This window comes from Caretta caretta, chromosome 7 (genome assembly GCF_965140235.1).
Source record: "Caretta caretta isolate rCarCar2 chromosome 7, rCarCar1.hap1, whole genome shotgun sequence".
Lineage (NCBI taxonomy): Eukaryota > Metazoa > Chordata > Testudines > Cheloniidae > Caretta > Caretta caretta.
In genome coordinates, this window is record NC_134212.1 from 27,490,508 (window position 1) to 27,515,232 (window position 24,725).

The 24,725-nt window shown below is 38.7% G+C and overlaps 1 protein-coding gene across 7 annotated transcripts in view; it reads right to left on the reverse strand.

The window, feature by feature from the left end:
* The window catches only part of CACNA2D3 (calcium voltage-gated channel auxiliary subunit alpha2delta 3), a 729,133-nt gene that overhangs the window by 177,937 nt on the left and 526,471 nt on the right, over window positions 1-24,725 (reverse strand). For 5 of the 7 annotated variants that reach the window (XR_007357538.2, XM_048857137.2, XM_075130333.1 and 2 more), the window contains 3 exons: window positions 17,209-17,226; window positions 856-927; window positions 164-244 (listed from right to left, as the gene is read on the reverse strand). Coding sequence is in view for 6 of the 7 variants with exons in the window: in XM_048857137.2 (XP_048713094.1) it covers window positions 164-244; window positions 856-927; window positions 17,209-17,226 (171 nt within the window). In the remaining variant the exon portion in view is untranslated. The remainder of the gene's footprint in view (window positions 1-163; window positions 245-855; window positions 928-17,208; window positions 17,227-24,725) is intronic. The other 2 variants (XM_048857134.2, XM_048857135.2) reach the window with 2 other exon arrangements.

A 24,725-nucleotide genomic window follows, 5' to 3' on the forward strand; every position in this document is an offset into this window, starting at 1 on the left:
GTGTGTACAGCATTTGTCCCCTGGGGTTCCATTTCTGATTCTGTCACTAATTTGGATATATAAATTGGGTGCTATATATCTTACAATAAATAAATCTAAAATATTATTGTTAATTCAGCCCTATACTCTAAATATTTTGAATACATAATCATATGTAAATTACCTTATATTTTGGAATGGCCTTTAGAAGTTCTTTAACTGGAACATCTGTACCAACTACTCCCAGAAGAATCCCTTTGGATCTCTGTTTGAAAAGAAAATGCAGACCATTCAGAAGAATAAACAATCATTGTTGAAACAACGCATGCCATCAATAATTATGTTCACATTGTAAAAATTGTACTGAGAGTACAGATCGTAACATAATCTGCCAACTACTTAAAAAGATAAGGGGAGGTTGCAGCTAATGTGGCTGGCCACACACAACACACACTCCACCAGCAGTTGGCCTCCTTTCCTTGGCCTGAAAATGAAATCAAAGAAGTATGCAAACTTTCAGCAGATAAGGAAGGTCTCCTCAATTAAACTCTTCTACTTGTGAAGCAGTTTTAAGATGAAATGTTACAGATAAAACATGTGACTTTTCTTCTTTTCCAATTTGCACTGTCATCTGATACCCAAGAGAGAAAAATTAAACATTATGGGAGAAGTAAATGCAATTCTCTTTAATAATATAGCAGGATGTTAAAATATTATTAAATAAAATAAAAATAAATATATTTATCACGTTTAATTTTATTCTAACAATAGATGCAAATGGCAAAACAAATAATAATAATAAAAAAGTTCTGCAAGTTATTAAATTTCATTGCAGACACCAAAGTATCACATTGTAGAAACAGTTTGAGTACTTACAGTCTCATTTTGCTTACTAAATACTGGCATGGCAACAGTGGTCATCAAAACCAATCCCTGATCATCAGCAAGCTATATTTGAAAAGAAAAAGGTATTACCTCTAAGCTACTTCAGCCCATTATGAAATCATAATTATAGAGGCATCTAACTAAGTTTTCTTCTTTTTAAATGAGATCATGCATTTCATCTAAATGGCTTTTGCAACTTTAAAATTTCAATCCAGCCCACACCACGTCAATTTGCTAGTCACGGGGTTACCTGGCCAGAGTATCTTTGCTGGTGTCTCTGACGAGAGATAGCGGGGGGCTGAAATGAGGGCTGTGGGAGCAGTAAGTGCACCAGGTAAGCAGGCGGAGCTCCTTTCTACCTCGTTCCCATTGGCAGCTCTGCCATGATTGACTCAGGGTGAGATCATGGGTTCAGACAATTTGTCTCAGGTTCAGACTCAGAATTCCCATCAGCTAGGACAGAGGCAGCGGAATGACAGCCAGTCAGCATTCTAGGAGCACCTTTGGTGCCTTAATACTCAACCGGTTTAAGTTTGTTGGACCAGTTGGTGGCATCAAGCACTGGCTGGTTCTGTATCTCAGGTTTTAACATGTTTCTTCAATTAGGGAGAGACCAGGCCTCCTGAACTTTGGCCCATCCAGGAGAAACATGTGGAACAATTTATCATCATTGACCAAAGGAGAGTGGGATTGCTTAGGAAACTGTGTCTTTGCACCTACTTGCTATTTTTTCTTTTCACAGGTGGCAGATTTCCCATATGCATCTTTGTTACAAGACAAATGATGGAGGGACGTATTTGGCTGGGATTCCACAGGGTGGACTGGCACCGCTCTGTCACCCTGCAGAGCTTGAGGGACTTGAACATCATCATATGAAGGGAAGTGCAAGTTACTAATTAAAGCAGCATTTTCCCTGCAGGTTTTTTTTTGGGGGGGGGGGAAGGGGTGAGAGTGCATTTAAATTAGGTGAGGTTATCCCAGCTGTCAGGGGCACCAAGCATCCAGGTACAATAAGGACTGATGGTTTGACAGTGGGGCTCAGGTAGATTGAGTTGTGCATATATTTTTCCAAAAGGAGGGAGCAGGGGAGCTGATCATCCTGAGAAAACACCTAGGGAAGCTGCATGGCCAGTTGCAGTTGTGTGGACTATATACAAAACCTCCATCCAATCCCCATGTTGCTGTTACTGCATTGGGACACGTCCTCTTGAACTAAATTTCAGTTCAGGGCCATATTTTGGAGAAACTTGGCACCTTTTAGTTTCCACACCCAGCCTGTTTTGAGCACAATCCTTTTCCTATAGGAGCAGCCATGGCTATTGCCTGTTCAGATTTTCAGAATATAGACGTCACAGTCATTGGTGGCCAGGTCATTTTAAGAGACACATTAGGAACTAATAAATTTGACTGTTGACATCTCTGACATTTTATTTCTTTTAATTCCCAGTTTGTTGTATGGCTTTCATTCTCCCAAGCTGCCAGCCACTCAATGGGAATGCAAATGGGTTTCAGGATTGAGAAGGTTCATACCAGACAGGACACACACAGGAACATGGAGATGGGATCACCTCATGCTTTGTTTTTTTAGAGACGCTTACTAGCACCTAATGTGATCCTTGTCCTATACGTCAGGAATGATTTAAGTAGAGAAGGGGGAACCCGGGGTCTGGGCTGGTAGCTAGAGTCAAGTGTGATTGTACCAGTGTAAGAACTTATTCTCCTTAGCCAGAGTAGTATGGTCTAGCATGCTGAAATGGTGGGTATGGAGGAGAGCCTCCTTGGGTCACATTAGACAAGGCCAGAACAAATGTAAATAGAGACATGAAAAAGCATTCCGCTAGTTATGGGATGACATCTTGGAGGTTTTAGATGATTGCCCAGGGTTACTCAGCTCTGACAGTGTGTATTTGTCAGGCATCCATTAGGATATGTTTACTGTGGAAGTCCAATTCAGGCTTAAGGGATAGCTGAGAACAATTTGTTTGCTGGGAAGTCAACTATGCAACTGATATCTATCTGGTTGTGTTCTTTAAAATGGGGTGGGAGAGAAATCAGACCAGAATTTGGCTGAAAGCTTTGGGGAAAGGGGTCCTTAACACCAAACATATACTAAGGGTGCATAGGGACAATCAATGTCCTGTATTAGTGATATCCATTGGTAGAGACTGCTGCGGGTTGCCCAGTGGTTGTTGTAACCTTCTTTATGAGGTTAGAAGCGTATGCTTATGGTCCAGGCTTACTGCTTTGCTCTGGGTGGGTGGATGGTTTCAGATGGGCTGCTGGCCACTTCCATGATCTCTGGGTCAGGAAATGATTGGCTCAAAGATGGCTGACATTTTGGGAGATCGACTGCAATCACTCCTTCCTATAAAGGCTACATGTTTCACCCTTCATAATTTATTTTATACTAAATATTATTTCTGTATTAAAGTTGAATATTTGTGTCAGAAAATTCATTAGGTTGTGAGGAGTTTTTCTTGGGTGATTCCCTGGGCAATGATGTTTTTGGTGGAAATACTTTGAAATAGTAGAATGGTAGTCACTGGGTGTTTCCATCAGCACACATTGTGACACAATTAACACTGGAACAGGTAAGTAAATTACAAAGGAAGCCATGATCTAGGAATTTTGCATGGATGTTAAGTCTTTTAATCCCTTTTCGTAATAAAATTAATAGTAGTGTATCATGGTTGCTGAAAAACATTAATTGTCCGAACAAACTTGGTAAGAAGTAAAAATGATGTATTCTTTTATCAATAATTAAACTAAACTTCATCCTACATTTATCATAACTGGAACCAACATATATCACTGATACCTACAGAACAGGCTAGGGTTCTTTATCTTGTACTATAAGTAGCAGCAAATAGTTAATTAGAAATTCATATTTAAAATATCTTCCTTTGTCACACATATAAGAATTTAGATATCAACAACTCTTAAACCAAAATGTAATTACATCCTCACTGAAATCATGCTATTTATTTAAAAACTCAAAGACGACAGTATGATTACTAATAGCTACTCAGATGGTCAAATTTTCAAAATCCATTTTCCAATCATATAGACCAAACTGAGAACTTCCAACTCCATCAACACGTCCCATGCTCAGAAACAAGCTATGTATGTAGGTATGTTAATAAATACATAAATAAAGCATTTAGACTTCCATTACAAAACTACACATCTGTACTTTCTTTTAGATTTCTGAAGAAATTTCAATTCCTAAGATGTGTCATGTGCGAAACAAATTGAAATGGGCAAATGTCTTTTTTTTACCGTAAAACATGATCAAATATGTTTTTATGCAGACTTTTAATGGCAGCTTAGTCACAAATATAAAGGAGGAAAAAATATTTCAGTTATTATAGACAATTATGTTGAATGGTATTCATCTATGATCTACTAATGTAATTTTCAGTTAGCTACAACGGAGCATCCTTGGAAATGACTGAAATACAAGTATGCAGTGTTACTGTAACCATGTCAATCCTAGGATATAAGCGAAACAAGATGGGTTGGATGACCTGAAGAAGAGCTCTGTGTAGCTTGAAAGCTTGTCTCTCTCACCAACAGAAGTTGATCCAATGAAAGATATACCTCACCCACCTTGTCTCTCTGACATCCAAATGACATGATTTTAACCAGCTGCTATATATATGGTCTGACCTCAGTTTAACGGTCAATTTTGCCTACCCATTTTCTATTGCCACCGAGGTGGATCAGATGGTGGAGGTGGCGCTCCCGTCCCACCCCCGAGAGGGATGGCCCGGGCCCTGACACGTGTAGCTGGCATGAGTCACCTAGCATTGCTGCTCACCCCCCTGAACATTCCTCCATGCCTCCTTAGGGAGATGCGCCCCACAGTTTGAAAACCCCTGTGCTATGCTTATTCTTGACCTGGGGCGCTATGTAAATTAACAGACATAGGCTCAGAATGAAATTAACGTTCTTTCTCTTATTATTTGATAGCATATGAATTACTACATTTTGATTTCCTTCAACTAAGTATATTACAAATAAAAAAAATATATAAGAAAACAAAAATAGTCGACAATGAGTAAAACACAAATTCCACTGGCAAGCTCAAACACTTGAGGATACGAAGACATATGTGAGCTGAAAGAAAGCTATGTGCTTTGACGTGTTTTCAAAACCATTTTAGAGTACAGTATTTAAGCTATAAAATTAAGTGATAAAACAAGCATTACTTAAATGCTTTTGAACAGCTAGAAGGTTAGGCAAATCAGCGGGGTGTAAGATGCTGAGAGCCCCACAACAGTAAAATGAGGAGAAATGGGGTCAAGAACTCAAATTTCAGAGTCATTCATGTAATCAGTAAAGCTGGTTGAATGTAAAAAAATTGTCAGATTTTGCAGCTGTTCCCAAAGGGTAGCTGGAACTTTCAAAGGGGCCTCCGGACATTTGGTACTCAAATCCCATTGACCTTAACTGGGGATTGGACGCCTAACTACCATAGGTCCTTTTGGAAATTCCAGCATACTTTTTTGTTTTAATAAACAGTGGCAAAATTTAGTTGACACACTATCCATTGAATAATATTTGATCAGCTCTAGCTGATAGTGAGGGCAGCTATGCAGCAGTTAAAATAGAACTGTGTCCAAGGTAGAGTTGATAAGCTTTTCATAATTTTCTTCCATTTACAAAGAATGTATTCACTGGCTCCAGAAATGGATGTGAGCTCCACCTCTGTTTCTAACCTACTTGATTCTGGAGAGAAGAAAATAGACGGAAACTGATGTATACAAAAGCTGTAAATTCAAGAGTTATTTTTAAGGCACTGTCAGTGACTTTAGTTAATACTGGACTCAATTCATTATTAGTCAAATGGACAATAATTACTGGATCATTTTGATTTAGGAGATCCCTAAGTGAACATTGCTTTCCTGAAGTGACAGGTCAAATGGAAGGATACTACTAACAATTTATAGAAAAATAATTAAAGGAACACATTCTCTGCTCTGGCCCTCCTTGAGGCATCATAGGGATCAAATGATTTCCTTGAAAGAGGGCAAGAAATATTTACATGCATCTGATCCCTGTATCCTGCCATGTGTAGCTTGTTGACAGACTCTTGCACCCATTTGGAGTATGACTTCAGCAGAGCTCCACACAGGTGCCATAGGCCATCTGCATCTTACATGGTCCAGGATCAGTCTCTGCTTATACAAAATATGGCTCTAAAAGGGAGTTCTGCACTTTAAAACTCCTCTTTCCCTGCAGAATATATCCTCACCTGCAGCCTGAAGTCCACAGAATAACAAGGAGTTCCTGAATAAAAAAAAACCTCCTTTCCTGAAGGACATGAGAAATTTTAAAGGGAAAGAACAACAAACGGATGCAGAGAGAAAGGTTTCTAGTGAAGTACCAAGAAGTAAGGTAATATTTTTAAAAAGTCTATGAATGTTTAGGATTCTATGCTTTATGCCAGTGGTTCCCAAACTTGTTTCGCCGCTTGTGCAGGGAAAGCCCCTGGCAGCCTGGGCCGGTTTGTTTAACTGCCATGTCCGCAGGTTTGGCCCATTGCGGCTCCCAGTGGCCGCGGTTCGCTACTCCAGGTCAATGGGAGCTGCTGGAAGCGGCGTGGGCCGAGGGAAGTGGCAGGTAAACAAACCGGCCTGGCTCGCCAGGGGCTTTCCCTGCACAAGCAGCGGAACAAGTTTGGGAACCACTGCTTTATGCGAAAAAACACACAGTGTAACTAAACAACACCCTCACTGCTGAAATAACCAGTAGTTTCTCCACTAATATTATAAAATACGTTTAAAAACCAGCAAACTTCAACATTTTATTTGTAAACACACAGAGCTGACTCCATAGGGCAGCCCAATACGTTGGCATCAGTCAAATGCAAGTGTTTGAAAGAAAACACTGGTTTTTATTATGCTAAGAGTTGCATTAAGAAGTTTTATTTAAGAAACTGCTTTATCTGCCAGAACATGGGACAGTTTTGTTCAGTAACCATAGAATGTAATAAGAAGAAAAATGTTGGACAGTATTTCCTGGAATGACCCAAAGTTTGTAGTCTCCTTTTGATCCACCACCATGACCGTCAGGCAGTACTTAAAGAAATCAAATAGCTCTGTGGCATATTTATTTTGACTATGTATCGCAACATCTGTACCCTACTTGGTGTCTCCGGTAATAATTTAGAAAACTCCCTTTGATTTATGCACGCCCACTTACTTAACAGAGAAATTAACGGACAGGAAGATGAAGACATTCCAAATATCCCATAGGATTTTATTTTAAAGGAAGAGAGATGAGTGTGAACAGACTCAGCCCCATCCCCTGTTCTCAGAGCACAGATCCTGAGATAGTCTCCAAATCAAAACCTTTCCGGAGGGTTCAATTTTATAGGTAAATGAAAAATAAACATTCAGCCTATGCTTCCTCCCTGTGCCTAGCTATTCTGAAGACCTCAAGGACCTTCTCTGTCCTACTAGGCAGGGTAAAAAGCACATACCCTATCAGAGTTGGCCTGACTGCTGCATCATATGAAGACATGAGTCAAGGGATATGTCTGAGTCCCCACAGACAAACTGACCTGAAAGGGTTTGGCCCTCAGTAGCTGCGGTTTGGTTTTGACTAAGCTCTCCCATATTAATATGGAGCAATCCACTAGGCTGGCTACCATCTTCCCTTCTCGTAGCATGGTCACAGTACACCTGCTGGGTGTCTGGGAGCTCCTAACCTCTGGCACACTACATCTCTCTCACTAGTTGGAATGTATGCAGGAGCAAGGTTTTTTTCCTGCATCCCAGTTTTCTATGTGAACAGCATAATAAGAGGACTTGCCCTATATTGTGAGTGAGCACCCTTTTTTGACCCCTGTGGTAGGGCTGGAGTCTGAGTTTGCTGTTGCTGCAGCTGCTGTTCTGCCAGCTATTCTGGGACTGTCAAGGTTCCTCCCCCACTCTGAACTCTAGGGTACAGATGTGGGGACCTGCATGAAAAACCTCCTAAGCTTATCTTTACCAGCTTAGGTCAAAACTTCCCCAAGGTACAAAATATTCCACCCGTTGTCCTTGGACTGGCCGCTACCACCACCAAACTAATACTGGTTACTGGGGAAGAGCTGTTTGGACGCGTCTTTCCCCCCAAAATACTTCCCAAAACCTTGCACCCCACTTCCTGGACAAGGTTTGGTAAAAAGCCTCACCAATTTGCCTAGGTGACTACAGACCCAGACCCTTGGATCTTAAGAACAATGAACAATCCTCCCAACACTTGCACTCCCCCTTTCCTGGGAAATGTTGGATAAAAAGCCTCACCAATTTGCATAGGTGACCACCGACCCAAACCCTTGGATCTGAGAACAATGAAAAAGCATTCAGTTTTCTTACAAGAAGACTTTTAATAAAAATAGAAGTAAATAGAAATAAAGAAATCCCCCCTGTAAAATCAGGATGGTAGATATCTTACAGGGTAATTAGATTCAAAAAACATAGAGAACCCCTCTAGGCAAAACCTTAAGTTACAAAAAAGATACACAGACAGAAATAGTTATTCTATTCAGCACAATTCTTTTCTCAGCCATTTTAAGAAATCATAATCTAACACATACCTAGCTAGATTACTTACTAAAAGTTCTAAGACTCCATTCCTGGTCTATCCCCTGCAGAAACCAGCATACAGACAGACACAGACCCTTTGTTTCTCTCCCTCCTCCCAGCTTTTGAAAGTATCTTGTCTCCTCATTGGTCATTTTGGTCAGGTGCCAGCGAGGTTACCTTTAGCTTCTTAACCCTTTACAGGTGAGAGGAGCTTTCCCCTGGCCAGGAGGGATTTCAAAGGGGTTTACCCTTCTCTTTATATTTATGACAGGGACTTCTTCAGTTTTCCTGTTTTGGTATTACATGTGAATGGGCTGAGTTCCTACTTCAACCTCAATAGAGCACACAGGCCCAGGATTAGTAACAAAATCCTTCCTGGGGTTTGGCTTTATTAGAAACTCAAAAGCAACAACAAATCTCAGTTTCAGTTTCTTCCTCAAACCGGTTTCCATCCAGGATCTCCCTTTACTCCATTATTTCTCTCCTGCCAGCAGACCCTTCCCATGTCACTTAAATCACAGGGAAAATGAACAAGTCACACCTGCCACAATGAGTCAGCCAAATTTCTGCATCTTTAAGGAGTGTTCTAACATTTTCAAAAAGAGCAGGTCAAGAGAAGAATCTCACCACTCTGTTACACTGGCCAATTAGCTTAGAAATTGTGAGGCATTCTGGTGTGTGGTCATTTGATAATACTTGAGAAGGTAAAAGGATCACCCTTCATTTAAATCCTGTGTAGGAAGAGTTGGTTGGGATTTTGATTCAGTAAGACATTAAATAAAGGGGAAATGTGCATATATCTACACAAAGATGGTTCACATATCATGGAAATAGTTGATTGGGAGAACAGATCTAGATTCTGCTTTAAGTCGTGATGGGCAAACCTAAAAGACTGGGAGGACCTCTTCTGGCAAAACGTTTAGATGCTTATCTTAAACTCCCTCATGTCTGGCACTGGAAATTTCACAAGACATTCAATATTTCTTGGTTTTGGCTGGATCAGGTATATTGTACCATATTTCTAGCTTAACTCATAGTGTTTCAGTTTCTGACTGAAACTAAGAATTTTACAGGGGTAAAGTAAGAAAATATATACTTCAGGATTTGTGTTCAGTTTGTTTAAAGTTCTGGGTGAAGTTTAGTATTGGTTGTTATTTATTTTACACTGGTTTGCTATACCTAATCCTAAAGCACATAAACAAAGATGTGGTAGTTTTACAATAGACCAACTATCTCAGGCATATTTTAGTCCCATAATTGCTAGGCTAGTTTGGATGATGGTTGGAAAGCAGAATAATTTAAAAAGGCCACTGCAGAAAAAATGTATCTTTGTTTTTTATGTGGATCTTGGGGGGGGGGTGTTAAAGTTATTTTATCACTTCTTCATAAAAATAATCTCCTTGAAGCTTATGGATAAAGCAGAACCAGTGATAGTTGGCTTCCCCTAGAAGGCTATTCTAATCCAGATATTTATGGTGGCATTGGGGGCGGGCGGAAGCTATACAGGGGCCTTGAAGCTGTGGCCCTAATTAAGTAGTGTATCATAATATACTTAGCAAATAATAAGACAAGCCCCAAAAATTAAAAAGGGGAAGGATGAAAAATGCATTCCTTGGCTTAGAAGTCACTGAATGCTTAGAACCAAGACACAGAGTTTAGAGAGGAGAATTTCCCTGCCTTATTCCCTCAGATAAATGGCTGAACTTGTTCTATCTAACTATAGCAAAAGCATTATGACTGGGAAATAATCCCCTTATACATACTAGATTTACAGTTTTAAGTGCCGCATTCTTTTTCTCCTTTGCCTCTGTGACATTTTGAGGTCCACCCAGGCCAGGAACAAGTCCCGTCACTACCTGCCCTGTAACTTCAGAGGGCCTTTGTGCTGTGCAGCTATGGTTCAATTCCCTGATATCAATAGCCTGCCCACAAGAATAAGGTCTCACCCTCTCACCAGCCTAGTTACACTTTGTAGGGTGAAACCAACAGCCCTAAGTGAGCTGATAACTGGAGGGCTGGTTTCACACCTTTGGGGGAACCTGAAAGGAATACTCTGAGTGTCTGGTAATTAAGAACTTGGAAGGGCTATTGGAGTCACCCTGAGAAGTGTAAATAGGTTGGTGAGAACGAAGGTGAGACCGTATGCTTGTGGGGAGGCAAATGTCAGAACTGAACCATAGCTATGCAGAACAAAGACCCCCCGAAGTTATAGCGCAGTTGATGATGGAACCCTTTACTGGTGTGGATGGACCCCAAAATGTCCATGTCCATCCAGCTTCCCTAGCCCCATTTCCATCAGGAGTCTCCAATACAGTAGCAGGAGTTTAGGAATGATCTCTGCACCTTAAGCAGTGCATTCTCCTTATGTATGTATAGCCAAGGAGGGATGCACTGTCTTGACCCAAATTCTGACCTAAAACTACCCGTTTGTAGTTGTTGCTGATACACATAACACATTAATGAGAATAATATGGTAACAGTTATAATAAATCTGCATGCTAGAAATGGAGGGGTGGGTTCCTGTCTTTTGGGACGTGAGAACAATTAACTTAAGGACAATAACAAAGTCCAGATTTTTTTCATATGTTCCTTTGTTTTTCAAAAGGAATACACAGTACTGTTTCATTTTAACTGCTATTCTGAAGGGGTATTTTTATATTTCACAAGACATGTACATTTCCTAATTATTATTAATGATTAAAAGAATATGAAGTAAACAATATACAAATAATTTAAATGCAAAGAAACTCTGAAGGGGTAATCCTGTTTTTTTTTTTAATAAAGTATAATTAGACCTCAGAAGTGGGGGAGGGAAAAATCAGATCTTAAAGCTGTATTGCTCTTTGTTTAGTATTTTTCAGAATTTATAGCTTGTTTTTTGAGGAAACCATAAGTTACCCACTTTTCCAAAGAGTTTTGATTTTTGAGGGACTTTTACTTGTACTCATGTACATGAGTTATTAGACTTGTAACAACAAAATATCTGTTCTCTGTTAAAATGACTTACAGAATACATCCATAAAGCCCAAAGCAAAAGATAATATAAGCAGAAGTTAACTGATACTATGCTGCTCCTATCCAGCTTTCATTTCCCACTTTATAGAGCTTTTTATAACAGGGCAAAAAGGACTATTTCTTGCAACAATTACTATCATTAAAGAGATGCTTATGATCATTATCAGATAACTTGCCTCTTGTTATTATACAAGACTACTCCTAGGAGCACAGGGTTTAATGGGTTTGCGAGGAATACCTGCTTACAGCTGAAGTGCACTCTTATTGTACAAGAAGTTTACTGTAGTATTTTTGTACCAGTTGGCATAGCCTTCTAATGGAGAACCTTACATTGAAGATGAACTATATGCATGCATTGATATGTATCCCATACAAAGAAAAACTTGGTTAAATTAACAGTTGTGCGGATGGCTGCTCAAGTGTATTCCTTTTTCACACAACAACTAAAAATTCAGGAAATCAAGATTCATCTTCACACCAACATGGACCCACATGTATTAGCACCGAAACACACTCATGTGCTCTACAATAACATTCTTTTCAATCCCAACATATAAGAAACCATATCTCCATTCAATTCCTCACCATCACAATGAAACACATAACTTGAACTCTCACTTCAACAAGGTTAAATGAAATTATCTACACGCAGGTGTGTACCAAAAGTCTATAGTATCCTATTTCTAGAGGGGAAAATATGAAATTGGAGTTAAGGGTGTGAAACTGGGTATGAATGCGATACATATCAAAAGTAAAAAAGACTGGGGATAGCATAGTGGGACAGGGACTATGGGGGAAGCAGGCTTCTGCAGGGGACATGGGCTATATGGGGGCATGGGAGTGAGTGGGGAAGTGTGGGGAGCAGCATATGGGAATTTGACCTGTATATGTAGGAAGATGGGGAGCTTGACTTAGGGGATCCTAGAGAGGAAGAAAGAGAAGCTCTGCTCTGAGCAGCCATGTGAGGGAAGCATAGGAACATGACTAGGGTATCATGGAAGTGTGTTGGAAGGCCTTGAGTGAGGTGGAACTGGGGTGGCATAGGAGCTCAGTAAACTATCTTACCAGTATCCATGCTGGAAGGGTTCCCCAAAATGCTACTGTCTCAGTTCCCAGGCATACCTGGCCGCAACCCCATAGCAGACACTTAAAGTCTGAGGCCTTGGCGCTGAGGCGCTCACCTTCCCTCCACCCCTAGCCCCGGAACTGCCCTACTTTGACCTAAACCTTCCCCCCAGTCTGCAGCCCCATATCTCCCCAACTTCCATATCCTCTTATGGCTCGGCCTTCCTCCTTGATTATCTTGCTTGTACGTGCTGCGCAGAGACAGTGATAGAGGCTGGGAGCATCAGAGAACAGAAGCAGCTAGTGAAACATGACAGTGTCATTGGCTTTTTCGTTGTATTATATAGACTATTATGGAAAAAGGTAATAGCTCTTTTGTGTTTACATTTAAATTGTGACCTGGGATGTTAGGGAAATCTCTGTGTGTGAAGTCTGGAGAGATCATAGTTCTTTAGTGACAGGAGCTATGGAGAGAATGTCAAAAATAGCTAATTTTTAAATATTTACTCAGTCAAAGTTACTAAATCACTGACCACAAAAATATTATTGAAAATTAATCACCCCCTGAAGAATGTGTGGTAAAGTTGAAGACTAAATTCAACAATTTATTCTTGTTTTAAGTACAAATCTCAATGTAGACTTACTACAGACCCACTATAGTGCCTCCTATATATATATCTGAGATTATAAAGGTGAAAACAATTAGCCCCCATGCAGAATTAGAAAAAGGCAAAAATCAAATTAACAATAAACCAGGGTCAAATGTAAATATTTACTGAATGATTCTTTTGTACTTAATTTGATTCAATTTAACTTTTATCATTTTAATAAAAATGCTAAAATTGCTAGTCATTCATTTCAGTGAAAATAGCAGCGTTACAAATTTTCAATTTTCTATTCCCAGTGACAGCTTCAACACTTCAAAGTATAAAAAGGTAAATGAGGTGAGGAATGATAAATGATGCTCCAAAATTGCTGAAACATGATAGCACCAAGATAAAAGAGGGCAAAACTCTACTTACACAAGTTAAAGGATAACACAAAAAGAAAAAAGAAAGCTGTCAGGAACTTTGGGAAACAAACATCACCAGACATTAAAAAAAAAAAAAAAAAACATTTGAAGGAGACACAATTCCTTTTATGTGACAATAGATTAAAAAACCCTAGATGATTTTTTTAAAACTTTTACGTGTTCTTATAACTATCTACCTCCATTTTTGTGTCTAATTTATACACTTCTGCCTCTTCATACAAGTTAAGTAGAACAAAATATCACAGCAGGAGTAGGACAATAGGTCTTGAACCCTACTGTGTTTGTTCAAGAAAGAAAGCTATTTCTAACAGGAAACAAAACACCCTGTTGGGCTATTAAAGAGGAATAGCTTTTTGCTATTCTATGAAGCCCGAGTGAATCAAGTGCTGTTCAAAACTGGTTGGAGGCTGTGGTTCACTTTAACTATGGATTTGAGAAAAATGTCATTTCCCCTCCATACAAACATTTGGCCCAAGAATTTTTTCAAATCCATAACTGAAAACATTTGAAACTTGGCAAAATGATTAAGTTACAGATTTATTTTAAATTATTGTTATTTGCACAACTCTTTGTAGTGTTCTCTGATGGATCATTCTAGCCACACCTCTTTCTCCGTTTTCGTTGGCCAATATTAAAAACAGAACCTTTACTACCTACAGCAGTTAAGTTTCTTACTGTATTTGTGGTATTTTCCATTCTCATTTTAGGGAAAACCACAAAAATCTTTGTAAAGACAAATACTACGGTACAGTAAATAGCTGATTTAAACTGCACCCACTTCATGTCACCTCCAGTCCAGTTTTGAATTCACAGTAATTAGTTCCACAGTGCATAGCACAGTAATTTACACACTAGGTTTTGATTTGTATTTCATTCCCACAGACAAAATAAAATATAACAAGCTTCAAAGTGGGTAGTTAAGGGCTACAGAGCAATGACTAAACACTCACTGTCTCCAAATTTGTTACATGCAAAAAAACCCAAAAAGCCCAAAAGATTTTATAAACTGACTTACAATGGGTATTAAATGCTAAAGGTAAACTTGGATGGTACATTTTTATTTTAGTTCATCAAAAGATTAATGTGAGCATGTTTAGAGAGAGGCGACTGTTTGAAATGTTTATAGAGAAAACATTCACAGAGTATACACAGATTCCAACAAAAACAATGTACAAGTTCCCTCATCATATGGAAGAACATTTGCACTAGGGACTAAGTCATTCATAAAGAAGTGCATCAGTCCTGTACTGCTCCCCTTCACCCTTCACCCTGCAAACAGCAAGGGCTTCCCTGATATGGAATGTGCTCACCATGACTTGATTTGCTAAAAAATTTCTGGAGATTAAACATTTCTTGTGTTGCATGTCATGGGAAGAAAGCACCCAAATTAGTTACCCACATAGCCTTATTTACATCTGAAATCATGACTTACTTTAGCCAACAAGCAACTTTGCATTGCTTGATATAGAGCTGCAGCAAGCTGCTGGTCAGTCATAAAAACTAATCTTGCGGCTTTAGGCTGACCATAAATCCAGATGCACCCCTCCACTGACCCATTAGGCTTCCATTTGCATCATGGTAAATTAGAATGAGGGTACCAGAGGAATTCTGATATGATCCCAGGCATCTGCTGAGGTTCAGCCAGTGGAAGAACCGGCAGGAGACAGGCTTGGGAGGAGCAGCATGAACAATACGTTTTGAATCAAAAAGGTAACCTTTATGTACAGAGTGCTGCAAAGTGCAAGAGGGAGCAGCAAAAGGTGCCAGAGAATAGCTGAGAGATTGGAATCAGGTGATTCTGGGAACTGGGGAAAGAAGCATGATAGTGGGGGCAAGACTGGTATGATATTACTACACAAATCAGTAATATAAAGCCTCATTGTGAGCATATTAAGGAACTAGCAAGGACTGTCACAAGTTATACAGCTAGTACAGAATGAGGAACAAGTATATCTCACAGTAAAGCCTATAATCTTTCTAAAGTAAACCAAGCTATATTTTAAAAATACCATATTCTTACCTGGTAGGTGAAATATCAAAAGCCCTCATGGATTATTTGTAACTGTCCTCTTCCCCCTCCCCCTTCCCCTGAAAGTAGGGTACAGTCTAGCAAAAAATGCAGATGGCTTCAATTCTGCAATAATCTGTTTTGGGGTAACACAGTGAAAAATGGCTTTTGAGGTCTTGTATGTAAGCTAGGTGTAGTTTTTACTGATCTGGAACAATAGTAATTTGTGGTGGAACATTATTTGATATTTCAACATTGTAGCACATAAGGACACATGACCCGAAATCACGACACAATCTGCCAAACATTTTTAAAAGTTCGAAGGGGATATGTACTTATGAACCAGCCTCTTGTAACCTCTCTTTCTTCTGTGTTCAGACTGTTAGAGAAACATTTCACAGACACTCTTAGACAAATGGGTGAAAACAAAAAAGGCTGTACTGTAGCTGAAGTTAGGCAGGCTGATTCCTACCACTTATCCAGGAAGCTAAAAACAAAGTATTCTTTAAACCATCAATTTTCAAAAATTACGTATTTCCTGTTTTTCACCATGTGTCACACTGGGTGCCCACTGTGTATTCTGCCATCACTGTCAGAGAATAAAAACAGACTGCGGATGTAACCCAGTGTCACATGACAGCATGTTACCTGGGGGGCTGGAAATGTGATTTTTTGGTATCCCTGAACAAAGATATGTCAAATTTATATGGTATCATACAGACATAAATTCAAACACATTAAGCAATCTTCTACAGATTTGCAGGCTTCTGGGTGTCCATTAGTTCTGAACAGACTTTTCATTAGAAAGAGCATTTGTTCTGTATCTCTCATTTAGAACTGGATTTGCTTTTTCACCCAAGATTATTAGTAATAATAATACTTAGTACCTATGTATAACTTTTCATACTGAAAGTGCTTTATGAACTTCAATTCAAGGTAAGTCTGCAAAACTCTTTGACCTTATAATATTGCCCCCAAACCACAAAATAATATCCTAAATTTGGTGATTATTGTATTTTCTTGAAGTTTTGATTATATTTGTGAACTATACAAGAATGATGCAACAGGCATCAAGCGATATGTTTTTGTCACAATCATCGTGATATCTTGACATGCAATGGTGACTCTGGTATCATACCATATCAGTGCGGAAGCTGTACAAGAACAAGAGCACACTGTATGAAATCTACTTAGACAAATTATGTTAGATGTATCAAGAGGCTTTTTGATAGACAATACAATGGGGACCAGTGAAAGGCCATGGGTTTCACTGCCCTTCCAGCAGAGAACGCAAGGGCCCACGGATGGTTCACTTGGGCTAATCATGTCAATTTGATGTTTGCCTATTATTTTCCAATCGCTGACAAAATGGCTCCCCTGTTGTGCTCAAGTAGAAGGTCACTGCTTGTCCATTTTGTTCAATTAGCTGTTACATTGTGTTTGAATTGCAGCTATCAGCAGGTGATTCAGCTGCTCACAATGCACGGCTTTGATATCAGCTGTGTTACTTGCTGCTCCATTTCAGTGGAGCATTGACATGGTGAACCATTTCACTGATTGCCACTGTACCATATTCACAACATTGTGGAAACATGAAGAGTTGGAGATTTCTTTGAATGATTAAGATTTGATTGAAAGTAGTTTACCTTTTGAGCCTGAGGGAGCTGGAAAACAACAAAACAGAACAAGCAATCATTATATGTTGAATTAGTTTGAAAGGTGACAGCTAGTTTATTAATAAAATCAGAAAAGTAATAAAAAGAAAACAAAGAACAAAGGGAAGCAACTATAGAAACTAAATGTACAATGCCAATTAATTCCACTTTCTGTATAAACATGGGGCTACATTAACAGAAGGTTTATTATGATTTGACAGCTTCTCTGTTAGGTATCACAAGCACCATGCAACTTGTTAAAATACCACAGTGCTAGGACAAGGACCGTTTCCCCAGTAGATATGGTAACACACTTGAATTGTGAAGTTCCATCTTCCTGTACACAAATATAATTCATCCTGGGAAAGTTGAAGTTTTGAATTCAATCTTTCTGGTTTTATAAAGGTTTTATAAATACCTGCTCTTTACTGTTCACTTAGTATGGTGAATACAAAATAAGATGGGCTTATTGCACTTAAACTGAGAATTTCAATATCCATGATATATGTAATGAGAAAAAACAGATAAGTAATATGAAGTTACTGTAAAATGAAAGACATACCGTGTGCTTATAAAAATGTGTGTGTATGGATATATACATGATTATACAGTACGTGTAGATATGCATGCATGTACAGAGACACAAATATACTGTGTGCGTGCGTGTGTGTGTGTATCTATATCACAAAGCCATTTCCTTGTAAATTGAAAAGGAGTCCTTGTGGCACCTTAGAGACTAACCAATTTATTTGAGCATAAGCTTTCATGAGCTACAGCTCACTTCATCGGATGCATACTGTGGAAAGTGTAGAAGATCTTATTATATACACAAAACGCATGAAAAAATACCTCCTCCCACCCCACTCTCCTGCTGGTAACAGCTTATCTAAAGTGATCATTCTCCTTACAATGTGTATGATAATCAAGTTGGGCCATTTCCAGCACAAATGGCCCAACTTGATTATCATACACATTGTAAGGAGAGTGATCACTTTAGATAAGCTATTACCAGCAGGAGAGTGGGGTGGGAGGAGGTATTTTTTCATGCTTTGTGTGTATATAATAAGATCTTCTACACTTTCCACAGTATGCATCCGATGAAGTGAGCTGTAGCTCACGAAAGCTTATGCTCAAATAAATTGGTTAGTCTCTAAGGTGCCACAAGTACTCCTTTTCTTTTTGCGAATACAGACTAACACGGCTGTTACTCTGGTTCCTTGTAAATTGAGGCCATGTTTAAAATGAAATGTAAAGGTAGAAATTAGTTCAGGTAGAAATTCTCTGTGTGGACATTTAATGATTTCACTGTGAAAGTTGTATATAAACTGAGCACCATTAGTAATACCTTCATCCCAACAGAAAAAAAATATTGCCATATTACCTGAAGACAAGGTGTGTATATTGATTATCATTTATCCCTAAATATGTCCATCGTATATGCGGTGAGCAATAATTCATATATATGGTATGAGGAGCAGTCTGTAAACTCCATTACATATCATGTACCTTGTTCATTAAAGATCAACTACTGGGTTTTGTTGTAGAAAATAAACCACCCTGCTGGTGGTGCACAGGAGTCAGGAATGTAGATCATAGAGAGGTACAATACACTACACTAAACTTCCTTTTCAATCCTTTTCCTTTTATCTTTTTCAAACTCTAAACAGAAATTCTCATTGATAGTAAATCCAAACCTGTGCTGAATCCACCTTTTTAGAAACATTTCTACCTCCAGTAGGAATTGCTGCTTTTATAGATATCAGGTGAGCACAGAAACATGCAGGTGAATAAAGACCAAAGCTCAAAAGGACTTCAGAATCTACACTGAGTTAACAGACCCCAACCAGTGCTCCAGAATTATAACAGATGACAAAAGAGCTCCCATCCAGAATTTTGGCTGCTGCTCATTCCTCACCTGTATCCTCCGCCTCCAGCGCAAATGCTGGCAATAAAGAGAGCTGTCACGTGACTCCTACTCTATGCCTTGTATTATAAAGACAACCACCAGAGCTCTATTTTTATGAATTAATTCAAAACACAAAACTCCACCAACCTAAGAAAAGAATAATAGATACAGGTATGAAATCTTGAACACAATGCAAAAGATGACCAAATTAGAGGATGTATGTGTACTTCTTTAAGAAAGTGTTTGTATTTGAGTAACAGCTAAATAGTATGATATGCACAACTTGCTATGTGCATTATAGCTGTTTGACTAATTGTAAAATAAATATCATAATTAAGTCCTGCTTAAACAGCCAGAGTGCAAGTTAGAACTGCCTTGGGCCTTTCTGAACAGGTATCTACTTATTATTCTCTCATTCGATTAACCATTTGATTCATGGATGAAAATGCTGTTACTCTGAAACCTTCTTTTCACAAACTTTCTCTTTTTACAGACAAAAGGAGGATGTTGAAACATGAACATTTAAATTTCTGTTTATGGTGCTGCCTTTGCTTTGCAACTGCTCTCTCTATGCTATTCTTTCTTGGTAACTAACATACTAACAAAGAGCATCGTTTCTACCAGTGGCTCAAACTAATCAAACTACAATGATAGATGCACTAAACAGAGAGTTGTACCCCTAAACCAGAGACCTTTGGAGCAGGTTTGTCTGAATCACTGGACACTGCCATCTTGGATATTTTCATAATCTTCTGCCTTGTACATACTTCCCTCCAAAACAGTATTTGAAGGAATGACATCATATCACTGGAGAATGTGGACTAGTCACCAACAGCATTATCATTTCAGAAATCCTGACTTCTGGATTAGATGAAAACTAAATAAGAAAAATCAGCATTATGCCCACTAACTAACTAACGTTCAGCAGAGATGGGCTTAATTAAAAACAACAACTTAGATCTGGATTCCAAGCACCTAGGAAGTTCAACTCTGTCAGATCCAGTTTGCTTCATTAAATAAAATAGATACAGTTTAATCATTTTCTTTACAGTATTTAAAAACGTTTTTGATTAACTAATTTCAGAACTGGAATTAACTCATAAATGATCCTATACCTTCTACCATATATGGATTTTGCATGTTTGGTCAAGCCTTTTGCCATATGAGACATTTATTTAGAGAGTTACATTTACATGGAAAAGTGATGAGTAATTTTCTAGTGGCAATCACCATATAAAATTGTGGACTAGAGTTTGTAAACCATTACTCATACAAGCAGTCCTATTTACTTCACTGGGATTATTCTCATGAGTTGTTAAAGGTTTGCAGAGTCAGTTCGTAAAAATGTAATTCAGATTCCCAGGGTGGTTTATCAATTCCCTGTTACAGCCTTCCTGTAAACTGAGGAATATCTGTTTGCTTTGATTGTTTATCCTTTGAAGCATTAGCAGTCAAAACTTGGATTAAGAATATCTCAGTCATCAGATGAGGGTTATTTTCCATTAGACTTTGCTGGGCTGGTACTTTGCTACTTTTCAGCCAGAGTCTTTAAGTTCAGGACCAGGGCCTTTTCCTTGAAAAATCAGCCTTTGTGACATCCAGATAAATCTTCATTCTGATGCGGGTTTGAAGCTTGGCTGTTACAAGATACTCTGCGTGAACAATTCACATTGTTCAGTTGAATTGTTACAAATTCCTTTGCAATAAACTATGGCTCTTTGCCTGACATTATCCTTTCTGGAAAGCCGTAGGAAAGAAATACTTTTCCTAACATTAACAGTACTGATCTGACCTATTATTGCAGACTCTAACAACTGCATGTCTCTGTGTAAAACCTATTGGGTATTTCTGATTCCTGTGGTTTGCTCTCACACTGCCAAAAAAGCAGCGTTTCAATAAACTACATGATCTTTTCCTGACTCTCAAAAGCATATTGTAGCAGTTTCTATTCTACTTGCATCTACCATAAATTGTCTTCTCCCAGGCTCGATCTGAAAAGCCACCTCTATTTCTATTTGTTTTCAGTGTCAGCATTTTTTCATGTAACACTCAAGAATAATTTTTGAAGGACTTGTTAATATTGTTCTCTCACTACATACCATACATTCAACATATAGAAATAATCACAATGCAGCTTCAAGACTTGCCATGCCTTATACCTTTCAGGCAAATTAATACAATAACAAAAGACACCTCTTAGAAGCCCCTCTGCCCCAGCCCCCCACCAACTCCATTGGGTTGGGATTCTGAAGGAGGAGGTGTAGGCAGCAGCTTCATTCTGCAGCATGCTTTCCTCCAGACCCTGCAGATGTTTTGTGCAAGAGTTAATGATGCTCTTTGGAGAAAGTACTAGGAGTACAAATCTGTGGAAGCCAGGGAATGCTGCTCACAACCCCCTGTAACTTCTGTAAGGAAAACTAGCCTATCTGTGTGTTTACACTGCAATTAAACCCTTGCAGCTGGCCCATGTCAGCTGACACAGGCGTACAGGGTTCAAGCTACGGGGCTTTCTAATTATGGTGTAGATGTTCAGGCTTCGAGTGGGGGCCAGGCTCTGGGACTCTCCCTTCTTGCAGGGTCTCAGAGCCCAGGGTCCAGCCCGAGCCTGAAAGTCTAGACAGCAATTAGACAGCCCAGTGAGCCCGAGTCAGTTGACATGGCCCAGCTGCAGGTGTTTAATTGCAGCACAGACATACCCTCAGTGTTAAATGAAAAGCCTTCCTTTCTCTTGCTTGTCAGTGTAGCTGCCTCACAAGTCATGTTGCCATTAGCTTCCTGTGAAGAAGACTCAATAGAGGTAATAGTGATTGGAACAAACTCTGAAAGGTTCACCACGTGAAGTTTCCTGGGACCTGAGTGGATTTTTCCACAGGAGAGCACAATGTGGTACTCTGTTTTTAATATTTTCTTTCAAATTCCTGAAGTACTGAATTTAATAAATAAAGTTTACAATACAGACCAATTACTGAAGTAAAGGAGAACAAAATGAATCTGGAGCCATAACATGTTTTGTCTACTTATTCTCAAAAAAATTTGTATTATTAGTATTATTGAACATCTATACTGCAGTAATGCTGTCAGGGTTCCTTCCCCACTCTGAACTCTAGGGTACAGATGTGGGGACCCACATGAAAGACCACCTAAGCTTATTTCTACCAACTTAGGTTAAAAACTTCCCCAAGGTACAAACTTGCCTTGACCTTGAACAATATGCTGCCACCACCAAGCATTTTAAACAAAGAACAGGGAAAGAGACCACTTGGAGACGTCTTTCCCCCAAAATAGCCCCCCAAGGCCTACACCCCCTTTCCTGGGGAGGCTTGAGACTAATATCCTAACCAATTGGTTACAAAATCATCAAAGACCCAAACTTGGAACAATGGAAAAATCAGTCAGGTTCTTAAAAGAAGGATTTTATTAAAAAAAAGAAAGGTAAAAATCACCTCTGTAAAATCAGGATGGAAAATACTTTACAGGGTATTCAGATTCAAAGCACAGAGGATCCCCCTCTGGGCAAAACCTTAAAGTTACAGAAAACAGGAATAAACCTCCCTCTTAACACAGGGAAAATTCACATAAAACAAAAGATAAACCAATCCGCCTTGCCTGGCTTACCTATACTGGTTGCAATATTGGAGTCTTGGATTAGGATGGGTTGGAGAAGATGGATTTCTGTCTGGCTTCTCTCAGTCCCAAGAGAGAACAACCAGGTAAACAAAGAGCACAAACAAAAGCCTTCCCTCCCCACCCCAAGATTTGGAAGTATCTTGTCCCCTTAATGGTCCTTTGGGTCTGGTGCCAGCCAGGTTAGCTGAGTGTCTTAACCCTTTACAGGTAACAGGATGTTGCCTCTGGCCAGGAGGGATTTTATAGCACTGTATACAGAAAGGTGGTTACCCTTCCCTTTATATTTATGACAAATGCCTACAAACTCAACCAAAACAGAGCCTATTGTACTGGGTTCTGTATAAGCATATAGTAAATGAAAGTCTCTGATTCAAGGAGCTTACAGTCTAAAATACAAGACTAACAGGTATATGAGACAAACAATAAGGCTGGGTTGAGCAGTGGAGTAAAAAAAAAAACTTCAAACATAATAGGATGTGCAAAATTTTAGCCAATCAGGAGCAGCAATCATAACTCATCACCTGCCTAACCATTATCAGATGACAGTTTTCTGCTCAGTCCTCATTCTCAAAGAAATTTGCATAACTCCTTCAAAAGACAAGGCTGGGAACTTAAATTCTTAACTCTACTGGACATAAAAAAAACTCATGGATTTAACAGACACGGACTTCATGCTCATTACGGTAATTTGCAATACACCCTTCTGCCTGCTAACCCTGAATTGCCCACTTCATTGTAAGTGGTCTCCCACAGTATGTGTGAAACCCTTATGCTTAACAATCTGTCCCACCTTGTATTTAGCTCAAGACACTGTTTTTTTTCTCCAGCCCTAAGGAAAAGCTCTGTGAAACTCAAAAGCTTGTCTTCTACACTAACAAAAGTTAGTCCAATAAAAGATATTATCTCACCTACCTAGTCTTTGTTCATTACAACAGATAGTGGTGAATTTTAGTTTTACATTTCCCAGAATAACGGAAATGCTTTCACATAGACAGATAACCATGGTAAATAGGAAGCTTTGAATATTTAAAAGCAAAACATGAGTTTAGGCAAAATATGTAAGTGTTACAGATGAAAAGCATTAAAATCCCCTAATAATATTTTCATGTAATTTTTTAAAAAGTTTCAAACAGTTTTTAAAAATTTTGATTAGACTACTCCTTTATAATATTTGCAACTCAAACATTATACCATTATTGCATGAAAATTCATACATCTTATTGACTGTTAAGTTGATATACTTGATTGACCAGAAACTATAAAGAGGTGAAATTGACTAATCTATTTTCATTGTCAATGTTGAGTGAAATGCAGAGGAAGTAGTTATGCTCCCATTGACTTTGATGATGCAAGATCAGCAGAACTAAGAGCATGTGTGATGAAAAAATAATTAGATTTTTAAGATGATTTTAGAGTTAATTATCTCAAGGTCCTGCCATGCAATCACATGCACAAGTAATTTTCATCACAGGAATATTTCCATTAACCTACTCCTGTGGAAAAAAACTACTCTTGTGATAAAGACCTTACTACTAATAGTTAACTTTTTAAAAAATAAACAGAAAACTTCTCAGTTTAATCGTGACAGCAACCCTATTATTTAAAACCTTTCAAAATACTTTGATGTTGGCAATGCCAGCATACTCATTAGCCTACTATCTAACTGTGAAATAGTTTGGGAAATCATCTACTTTACTCTTGGCTTTCATATTAACAGTCTTTATAATGCACCAATGATTGGCTGCTTTTTTTTTAAAATGTATTACCTTTATCTAGCTTGGGTATGAAAGATTAATATTATTATTCCTCCCCTTTGCATACATCTGTTGATGTTTAGGTTACACCACGCCCTTGGCCAAGAATTTTCCACAAGGATTTGTTGCATGTTACCAGCTTAAACCATTTTCTCTACATTTAATTACAGCCAAAACGTAAACAGTAAAATAGTGTAGGCCAAAATTTTGATTTGCTTTAA